The following is an 11,583-nucleotide window of genomic DNA, read 5'->3' on the forward strand; positions in this document are numbered from 1 at the left end:
ACCTAAATACGGGCACAGGCAGCTGCTTGATATTCTGTTCACAAAAAAGTTATAGATACAGGTATGGGACCTGTTATCCAGAATGCTCGGGCCAGGGGTTTTCCAGATAAGGGATCTTTTTGTAATTTGGATCTCCATAACTTAAGTCTGCTAAAAATTATTTAACTATTGAACAAACCTAATAGGCTTGTTTTATCTCCAATAAGGATTAATTATATCTTAGTTGGGATCAAGTACAGGTACTGTTTTATTATTACAGAGAAAAGGGAATCATTTAACCATTAAATAAACCCAATAGGGCTGTTCTGCCCCCAATAAGGGGTAATTATATCTTAGTTGGGATCAAGTACAGGTACTGTTTTATTATTACAGAGAAAAGGGAATCATTTAACCATTAAATAAACCCAATAGGGCTGTTCTGCCCCCAATAAGGGGTAATTATATCTTAGTTGGGATCAAGTACAGGTACTGTTTTATTCTTACAGAGAAAAGGGAATCATTTAACCATTAAATAAACCCAATAGGGCTGTTCTGCCCCCAATAAGGGGTAATTATATCTTAGTTGGGATCAAGTACAGGTACTGTTTTATTATTACAGAGAAAAGGGAAATCATTTTTAAAAATTAGAATTGTTTTTTTATAATGGAGTCTATGGGAGATGGCCTTTCCGTAATTCGGAACTTTCTGGATAACGGGTTTCCAGATAAGGGATCCCATACCTGTACTGTACTGCCCAAGGGTAATAATATGGCAGCCCCCACACACAGTATATATATATATTTGCCTATATAATAAGAGAAACAGAGAAAAGGGAGAGAGTGCAGGATATCACACAGCAAGTGGAGCTCAGATTGGAGACACTGGTGACTCTGATGGGAGGTGAGGCGGCTGTGGCTACGGTCTCCCTTGCACCGACCCACTGTATCTATTCACACTTCCTGCCCAGAGTGAGAAGCTGAACGGCCTGCGATGAGACTGTGCCCCCCAGCGCCATGTGTGTGCCCCCTGCCTTCCTCCTGCTCTTGGCTCTACTCATTATACCAGGTGAGGAATCACAATTCTAATGTTCACTTCATCTCTTTCCCCCTTGGGGTCCCCCAGTCACTGCTCAGAGTCACTCACATAAGGGCTGAAACCTCAGGAAATAAAGGGAAAGTGCTACTTATAGAGCTCTCACTAGAACTTATCCACAGGGCTAAGGAAGGCAATTTCTTCTCTTTCTCCTTTCTCACCTCTTCTGTTTCCCCCATTCTTATTTTCTTTCTTCCACAGCTTTATTGCTCTTTATACCTAGAATAATCATGAGACATACACACCTGCTGTGTCTTCTTTATGAAACTTGTGCAACAATATTCTTAATCACAGAATCCAATGCTATATAGTTATATGCTAAGCCATTTTACTGGTGCTCTATGGTACAATAAAGGTTATGTTTTACAGTTACACAGAATGGAGGGAATGATTAGCTCTGCATTCTCCTTGAGTCAGCCATAAAGTGACATTAATATAACAACATAGAATATATTACAGCATCACTAAAGTGGCACATATATGATATTATACACTGACGTATAGCATATACTACAGCATTAATATAATAGCAATGCTTATGATCTATATATATGGTGTAATAATATGTATATTAATATAGTATATAAATAGCACCAGTATATGAATACAGTATATAATGTAGCGTCAGTAAAACAGTAACAACAAAACAAAGAATGCAGACTGCCCCCTTACTAAATCCTCCAAAGATGATTTTCATGGCTGGCTGTGATGGTTTTCATATGGAATATGTAAAAAGATAATCTGCCTTCACAAAACTTATCATTTTTGATAATGACTCTTTTCAGTTGCTTCCTATTTTCCGAACTTAATTGATACCTTAGTTGATACATTGGCCAGAAGCATCAGGGGAAATGCCTGTTAAGAAATGTATTAATTAATGTATCAATATGCCTAGAAAGACAGAGATCTGTCTCAATGGGCTGCTATTGGGGACGGAGAGGGGAAACGAAACTCATTTTTAGCTTTTAGACAGGAAGCAAATGCCATTACATGTCGGTACGGTGTAAGTCAGTCTATAAAGAAGTCATGGAGTTGATGTGTTGAGGAATGTATAGCAATGAGAGAATTTATTTAACTGGGAATGGACTCGCTGTGAAATTGTGCATTTCACCATTGGAAACTGCCAAAATTTGTGGTCACGTCAAAAAGGCTGTGGTAAAAAAAAGTAGCGACTTCTGTGTCAAAAAAAGTATCCCCTTCTTAATATTTCCAACTATTCCTAGGCCCTGGTACTTGGGTGGGTTAGTGTTCCCCATTGGCTCAGGGAGTCTATAATTATTTCCGGTTACACTTTATTAAAGTAATTGGGAAGCCCAGGCCCAGGAAAGACAAACCCTTAGAGAAGTTGGGGAACAGGGACCCCGTGAATGAGGTTAGACAGCAATGGGATTAGCATCTGCTATTGACATTCTATGAACGTAAGTTAAACTGTTTAGCTAGCAGGAGCAGCCTGTGCTCCACCATAGGACTGATAGCTGGAGTTATAACTAGTCATAACTTGCCTAAAGGGACCACAGTAATGAAAGGGATTCCCGCTTAGTAATTACTTTCTAAACATTTCTACTGGGGGGGATATGGACCACTAACTGGTAGTCCCAAAGGTGTATCTTACAACCCTCCAAGCCATCACCACGTTGGTTCTATTGCCTTGCTCTGTAATTGAATATTGCTGCAATCTATCACCCCAATTGGTCTACTGAAAGTATAACCCTGTGGCGTTTGGGAACCTCTGGCATCCTCTATATTTTATTATACAGCAGCTGAGAGGTGTAGTTACCCAACACCATCTTCTGCCTTCTCCATTGAGAAGGTCCAGTGGGGAAAAGGAGTCCAATGTAAGTGATGTTCTACCAACCTAAGCTAGAATTTCGTTTTCTGGGTCATGATAGGGTTACATAATGTATGAAAGTAAGAAATCTGACTCACTGGGCTGCTACACGGAGGGGGGAACGAAACAAATAACAACAGAAAAAAAGTAATTATCTGTGGTGTCTGATGAAGGTTAAATGTGCTGTAAAGGCCACTGGTGACACAGTCAGGAAATCGTGGAGTCGATGAGGCTTCTGCTCAGTCTTTGTTCGAAGGGAAGTGGTGAGATAAGAGAATAGGAAGGGATATGCGCTGGTAGTTAGAATTAAAAACAAAATGACCCAAATACATGTTTCGTAGGAGAAATAAAACACACAGAGAGCAGCTGTCAAAATCCAGGGAACCCAGAAAATCTGAGGCAAACAGGGATTTGTCTATATTATCATTGAAGAACATTCCATAAGGATCAATGGAACCTTCTTTGCTTATACGGGTTCTAAAGATACTTATAAGCTGAGGCTGAAAAACAACAGATCCAGCAAGCTCGGCCTTTTGCTCTAGTAACTTTGCTCTAGTAACTTCTTTTATTTAACTTTGCATGATGTAGAATTTGCAATTGGTCTTCATTTTTTTATGGTTTTACAGTTATTTAACTTTTTGCTTAACAGCTCTCCAGTTTGCAGCAATGGGTGCTAGGGTCTTAGTTACCCTAACAACCAGGCAGCAGTTTGAATGAGAGATGGCAATATCAATAGAAAAGGGACCTGCATAGGAAGATAAGTAATTAAAAATAACAATACAATTGTAGCCTCACAGAGCAATCGTTTTTGGCTGCCGGGGTCAGTGACCCCCATTTGAAAGCTGGAAAGGGTCGAAAGAAGAGGGCAAATAATTCAAAAACTTTACAAAATAAATAATGACAACCAATTGCAATTTTTTCATGAGTAGCGCATGCTATAACATATTAAAAGGTAATGTTCACAAATCTGAATAAGCTTCATCTCACGGAAATAGGAAACCTTCTAAATAGAATCAGTTAAACATTCCGTCCTATTTCTGCAATAATCAAGTTATTGTTAGGGCTCATATAGAAAACGTCAATTCTGCATGGAGTATAAATGTTCTGTTTGGCCGTTTCTCAGGTCCAGCTCTCACTCTGAGCTCCCTCAGCATTTCTGCTAGTCAGCTCCATGTAAGCGGAACCCCCAACAGCTCCCTCCTCCTCCCAACGTCGTACAGAAGTCCCCCACGGACCAACTGGCTTCAGCTCAAATGGGAGCATCTGGCTTCGACAAACGAGCTCATTAAATGCACAATCCGGACAATAAGGTCGGCTGACGATACAAAGGAACATGTGGACATCAACACATACCCAGTGGGGGGCAGAGAGGGGCGGATGGAGATTGTGCCAGAGAATGGCTCCTTGATTATCCATCGACTGAACATAAGTGATGCGGGTTCCTATCAGGTGACAATACGGGATTCCAGTGCATCTGCCTCAGCCGTCATTAGTGTCATCGTGCAGGATATCGGTATGTGGAATGTCCCTCTGTAACCTACTGGCCAACATGGCGACACTTTAGCTCTTTTTAATTGAAATAATAAAGTAGTTATAACCTATAACTGATCCAAGCCCACAAGTAGTTTTATGAATCCATTTTAGAGGCTTGGCATCTAGGAGATGCTGGGAGTTGTGACCACAGACAGAAATGCAACTAAAGGTGGCCATACATGTTAAGATCCGCTCGCTTAGTGAGGTCGCAAAGCACAGCCAAACCTTGAAGGCAAAGACAAATGGGACGATAAGTCACCGCAACTTTTTTCTTTAAGATGGCTGTGGCGAATAGTGACAGCGACTTTCCTGCCATTGGTTACTCTATAAGTCGCTGCAACTAATCGACCATTCAGGTTGGCTGGGCAGATTAGTCACGGATTTGTCACCAAATGTGCCTTCACCCTCAATACAAGTACTTTTACAAAAAGCTCTAAGGAGTGTGGTTTTGTGCCCCTTGGTGGTCCTGGATCATAACGATTTACCCCTAAAGTCTCTTCCACCCTTCTGTGTACGTTCTTACACATTATTACTCACTTAAAGTGGACCTGTCACCCAGACATGAAAATCTGTATAATAAAAGTCCTGTTCAAATTAAACATGAAACCCAAATTCATTTTTATATTAACACATCCAAACCCATTATAAAGGCATTTAAAAATCCCAGCTGTCAATCATATATTGCTTGCCCCGCCTCTATGCCTTAGGCATAGAGGTGGGGCAGACAATAACTTTAGCTTTCCATTCAGCACTTCCTAGATGTCACTGCACATCTCACTTCTCCCCTCCCTCCTCCTTATCTAACTGTATAGCCAGTGCATGGGCCTGGGCATCAGGCCCCCCATTCTATCACATAAACAAGATTTTGGCATGATACACAGCTTGCCTTCATAACAGTGTCCACAAAATGGTGCCTGCCTGCTTGCTTTGATTGAGTAATTCCAAGACGGAAGGAAACAAGATTTATATTATTTATATAGAGTAAGTAAAGTTTATTTTGCTCAACTAACAATATAGAAAATAATTTGGACCTATTTCTTAGGGTGACAGGTCCGCTTTAATACTCTATAAATAGATCATTATATAGATATTGTTAGATATTAAAAAATCCTTTTAGCCCAATTTCTCTTTCCTTAACTAAGCACTTTGCTACATTCTATTAAATCAAAGGTTCTCTTCATGGTCACATGGTCTTTTTTTTTCTCTACTCTGGAACCAACGGTATCACAGGTTTTATTAATAGAAATTATCGTTCTTGCTCTGCAGAACCAGCGGATGAGGAGGCTGCGGCCGAGGCCAAAATATCTACAAACTGTTTCTGCCTGAGTATCTCCGGTAACATTGATCTACCTGCTTCCATCTCAATACTCATTGGGAGCCACTTACTCTCCACCTTTATCACTGTCTTCATCCTCTTTTGTCAACTAAAAATAAAAAAAAAACGGAGTCCTTAATTGGGGAAACTGTAATATCCAATAAAAGTCGTAGACCTTTGTGTTACATTCATGAGAGAACCAGAAACTTTGACCAATAAAGGATGTATCTGTTTATCCGGCATCCGCAAATAAACTATTCAAATGCTGACGTTTTGGCAACAAAGGCTTCGATGCCTGACCATTATTTATCTCCACTTAATTATTAAAACCATTCCTTTCTACACAGCTTAGCTGTTATCTGCCAGGGAGATGTGTGCCCTGTTTAAGCTTGACTTGCTGTCCCTTTGGGTACACATCACCTTGGCAGTAGTGCTTCTAAGGGCGAAGACACACCAAGCTACTAAGTAGCAGCTACTTGTCACAGGTTTTAGGGGAACTGACCCCATTTCAGATTTCCTGTCCTCATGGAAAATTGACCCTGGCAAGCGTCTCAACCTCAAATTTTGTGACTGGGATGTTGAGCAGGTGTACGGCAATGGGGGAGTGGCCAAAAAGAGGGCATGACGTAAAATATTTTGTGCAGGGCGACCAATGGTTGGACGAAAGATTGATACTGCTACGTGTATGGCCACCTTAACTCTACCTGTGGCTTCCTGTGAGCGTGCACCCCTTTAAAACAACCTCGGTACAATTTCTGACCATGCAAGAATCACCCCCTCGATTAAATCTCCAACACATCGTGCTTCATTTCCTTGATAATGTCATGCATAGGGTAGACTCCTAGGTCATTCCCCCCAAGATGCAAGACTACTATCTACTACTAGTACTAACATGGCCAAGACCCAGCTGTTCTCCAATCCTGCGCACTACTCTGTCCCAAGTCATGCCCCTTTCCCCCAACCAACAAACTTGCATAATCTCCCTTGGAAAACCGAGCTGCCTCCCGTTCTTGGGCCGTCCAGCCTTTATAGCTGCCCAGTACACGTACAAATGCCCAATCCATGTAAGGCAAGGAGAAACACCTAGTGAAAAAAGTGAAAAAACATCACAAGAAAGAAATAAATAATCAACCATGGCCTACCCCTTGTTATATATATATTTTTCCTGTTGAAAAAGGTAAAAGTTAGACAATGCCATAGGCCTATCTGAACAACAATCAGGACACTGCACATACTGTACCTGCCTATCTTACCAAGGGGCAAACAAAATATTGACCATTAAACCCTTTTGGTTGCATTGTATCCAACAACCTAATCCATTTGTTTTCTTTTTGTAGCAACAATTTAACTCTAATTGTCTGACCCACATGTGCATACCCGCATATGTATGTATGTATGTATGTATGTTTAACTTTATTTATAAAGCGCCACAAGGGTACGCAGCGCTGTACAGTCTTACAGAATACAAAATTACACACAGGGAGGACAAGTGATATAATAAATAAATACAATAAATACATATATGTATATATATATATATATATATATATAAGTGCCATGTGGTATGAGACACAGTAGGAGGAGGTCCCTGCCCCGTAGAGCTTACAATCTAAGTGGTTGGGTAACATACAGGCACAAACTGGAAGGTAAGAGTGCACCAGGTATGGGTATTTGCCCTTAAGCGCAGGACTGGGCAAAATAATGTTTTAGTGCTCCAGAAGGTAACAGCTGAGTTTTTTCTTAAAGAGAGTGGGTGAGTTTTCCCTACGGAGGGATTCAGGGATAGAGTTCCAGAGGTAAGGAGCAGCGAGATAGAAAGGTTTAAGATGAGAGAGCGCAGTGGGTGTGGATGGTGTAGAGAGACAGAGGCTCTGAGAGGAGCGAAGGAGACGACCAGGAACATGTAGGGAGACCAGTGAAGAAATGTAGTGAGGAGCAGAGGAGTGAAGGGCTTTGAATGTCAGCAGAAGGATTCTGTAAGCTATCCTTTGCTTGACAGGCAGCCATGCTAGTGAGCTTAATTGAGGCTGAGCAGGATCCCTCTTAGGAGAGAGCAGGAGGATCCTGGCAGCAGAGTTTAAGATTGATTGCAGGGGAGAGAGGTGGGAGTCTGGGAGGCCGGTTAGTAGGAGATTGCAGTAATCTAAGCGGGAAAGGATAAGGGCATAGATTAGTGTTTTAGCTGTTGCTTGTGAAAGAAAGAGGCATATCTTGGCAATATTGTGGAGGAAAAAGCGGCAGGTTTTGGCAGTGTTATTAATATGGTTAGAGAAGGAGAGAGACTGGTCAAAGATAACCCCAAGGCAGCGTACAGAAATTACAGGGTTGATGGTCATGCCATCAATAGTAATGGTGAAAGGAGGAGGAGGGCCAGGTTTGGGCGGGAAGACCATGAGCTCTGTTTTAGCTAGGTTAAGTTTGAGCTGGCGTCGGTTCATCCAGGAGGAGATAGCCAGGAGGCAGTTACCAATCTGGGTTTGGACATCAGCAGTTAGTGCAGGGGTGTCTAGATATATCTGGATGTCATCTGCATATAGGTGGTATTTAAGACCAAAAGAAGAGATAAGGGGCCCGATTCACTAAAGTCCGAAATAAGGAGTGCTATTTATAGCATGCGTTAAAAATCTCATCACTTCTTATTTTTCACTCGATTCACTAAAAGGACAATTGTCATAATTAAGAAGCGATGTTCTTGGCCTTATTTATCTTACGATGCCATATTTTCAAGCAATATATTACGCAGCGCACAAGATATTACGCAGCGCGCAATATATTACGCACGTAACCATTACTTTCTGAAAACCACCATTTCCCTGAAAACTGGAGGATGCATCACTCAAGGGCCAACATATACTTGAAAAAATACGACTGCAAACTCCATGTTGTGTTGCCAATAGCTCACGAACCACAATTTTCTTTAAGTACCGCCTGCCCCAAGTAGGGTTAATATTCACACAGATTAACACGATATTTTGCACGTTTAACGCTTCATATGTGTTTGTGAATCATGCGTTAGTACTATTTCTATTCGCTAATTAACGCAATGCGTATTTTTTGTGCATGCGATATGCGGATTAACACATGCAAAATGACTTTGATGAATCGGTACTTAATTATCGCATGCTTTTTAATGAAAAAAACTATGCGATAAGCGTTATTGACCTTTAGTGAATCGGCCCCTATAACGCTTATCGCATAGTTTTTTTCATTAAAATATGTCATCGTAAGATAAATAACGCCAAGAACATCGCTTCTTAATTAGTGAATCGAGCGAAAAATAAGAAGTGATAAGATTTTTAACGCATGCTATAAATAGCTCTCCTTATTTCGGACTTTAGTGAATCGGGCCCAAGGTCTCCTAGAGAGAGAGTGTACAGGGAGAACAGCAGGGGACCAAGCACAGAGCCCTGAGGCACCCCCACACTAAGCGGAACCGGGGTAGAGGATTTGTTAGTAAGAGCGACAGAGAAGGAGCGGTTAGAGAGATAGGAAGAGAACCAGGATGCTGCTTGATCCCGGATACCCAGAGAATGGAGAATGTGCATAAGAATAGAATGGTCAACAGTATCAAAAGCAGAGGAAAGGTCTAGGAGAATGAGAACCGAGTAGCGTCCTTTGGCCTTGGCAGTCTGGAGATCATTTGCCACTCTACATAAGGCCGTCTCAGTGGAGTGCGCAGGCCAAAAACCAGACTGCATAGGGTCCAGCAGATTATGGGTGGAGAGGAAGTTAGTTACACGAGAAAAGACAAGACGTTCCAGGAGTTTAGAGGCAGGGGGCAGGAGAGAGACGGGACGGTAGTTATAAAGGCAGGACGGGTCCAGCGTAGCCTTTTTAAGAATGGGTTTGACACATGCTTGTTTGAAGAGAGAGGGAAAAGTACCAGAAGCCAGAGAGGAATTGAATATGTGGGTAAGAGCTGGAGTAATGGCAGGGGCACACTGTTAGTAGGGATGAGGGCATAGGATCCAGAGAGCAGGGAGTAGGCGGAGAGGATCGGAGAAGCTGAGAAACTTCAGACTCTGTTACGAGACTGAAGGAGCTGAATAGGGAGAGAGGAGATTTAGGAAGGTCGAGATTACCGGTATCTGAGGGTTGGGAAAATTGATTGCGGATAGAATCGACTTTGCTTTTAAAGAAGTCAGCAAAGTCCTGGGGGGTGTGTTCAGATACGATTGATTCATTAGGTGAGGGATGAAGTAGCGCGTTAAATATGGAGAATAAGCGCCGCGGGTTTGATTTTTTATTATTTATAAGTGTGTTATAGTATGCTTGCTTGGCCTGGGATAGGTCGCGTCTGAGGGTTAAGCCAGGGACGGGGATTGTGGGCACGACTGCGTTGGGGCTGCAGGGGGGCATGGGCGTTAATTGCAGATGATAAAATTGAGTTGTAGGTATTTACCAGTAACTCAGGATCAGAGGAAGCACAGGAGGAGGAGAGGCTAGAACTAAGAGAGCAGTTATATCAACCATTCGCGTGTTGCGAATCAGGGTTTTAGGCTGAGAGTTAGAGGGAGAATGAGACATGTGCGAGATAGAAAAGGAGATAAGATGATGATCTGAAAGAGGAAAAGGCTCACTGTTAAATGTAGATAGATCTAGATTTTTATAAAAGACCAGATCTAGAAAATGACCATCCTTATGGGTAGCTGTATTAGTCCATTGCCGGAGATCAAAGGAGGAGGTTAGATGGAGAAATCGAGAGGGCCAGGGCTGAGAGGGGTCATCTATATGGCAATTGAAGTTGCCTAAAATGATTGCAGGGGTGTCAGAGCATAGAAAAAAAGAGAGCCAGGATTCAAAGTCAGAGAGAAAAGTAGCCAAGGGTTTTGAAGAAGGAGGTCTGTAACCAACTGCCACCCGCACAGAGAGAGGGTGGAACAGCTGAACCGTATGTACCTCGAAAGAAGGAAACCTGAAAGTAGGGGGTATAGGGATTAGTTTAAACCGGCAATGAGGGGAGAGCAGAACCCCTACCCCTCCCCCACGGCCAGTAATGCGGGGAGTGTGAGAGAAGGAAAGGCCGCCATAGGAGAGAGCTGCCTCAATAGCATTATCATTCTGAGAGAGCCAGGTCTCTGTTATGGCAAAAAGGTGAAAAGACTTGGAGCAAAACAGATCATGAATAAAAGCGGCTTTGTTAGTTACAGAGCGGGTATTGAGAAGGGCACAAGAGAAGGGGAGATAGGAAGAGCAGAGAGTGGGAATGTGAATAAGGTTAGACAGGTTAGCGGTTTGTGAGGGTTTTACCAGAGGAGAAGAATTACGTGGGCGATAGGAAATGGGTATATGGCATATGTGCTCCCACAAGTGAGGGTATAGCAAAACCTTTTTTTTTCTTTTTAAGATCAGAGCTACATAAATCATCTTTTAATGATCTACCCTTTTTATAGGAAAAGAGCGGATGCTCCTTAAACAGATGGCCATGTATGCTGTCATTTTGTAATATTGGCCAATATTTTTTTATTTTTTTTTGACTCCCCAGAATATTCATAGGTGAATTTAATGCTTTTATGGCTATTGTTGGCTTTAGCAATCATTTCCTGGAACATTTTTTTTGTGCCTGACCATAGTACCAGTATGTCAAAATATAAATCTATAGTACGCTTTTACATATAGACTATATGGTTCCTTATTTAAAAAGTACAGGTATTGGATCCATTATCTGGAAACCCGTTATCCATAAAGCTCTGAATTATGGAAAGTCCATCTCCCATAGACTCCATTTAATGAAAAAATGTAGATTTTTAAAACTGATTCCCTTTTCTCTGTAATAATAAAACAGTACCTGTACTTGATCCCAACTAAGATATAATTACCCCTTATTGGGGCAGAA

The 11,583-nt window shown here is 41.8% G+C and overlaps 1 protein-coding gene across 1 annotated transcript; it reads left to right on the top strand.

The window, feature by feature from the left end:
* Nucleotides 1–843: 843 nt before the first annotated feature.
* On the top strand, nucleotides 844–6,017 carry LOC101734828. Its single transcript, XM_004911287.4, has 3 exons — nucleotides 844–1,044; nucleotides 4,023–4,412; nucleotides 5,699–6,017. Exons 1-3 carry the CDS (start codon nucleotides 993–995, stop codon nucleotides 5,884–5,886), a joined length of 630 nt encoding a protein of 209 aa, XP_004911344.1. The 5' UTR covers nucleotides 844–992; the 3' UTR covers nucleotides 5,887–6,017.
* Nucleotides 6,018–11,583: the final 5,566 nt, after the last annotated feature.

Source organism: Xenopus tropicalis, chromosome 1, assembly GCF_000004195.4.
Source record: "Xenopus tropicalis strain Nigerian chromosome 1, UCB_Xtro_10.0, whole genome shotgun sequence".
NCBI classification, from domain to species: Eukaryota; Metazoa; Chordata; class Amphibia; order Anura; family Pipidae; genus Xenopus; species Xenopus tropicalis.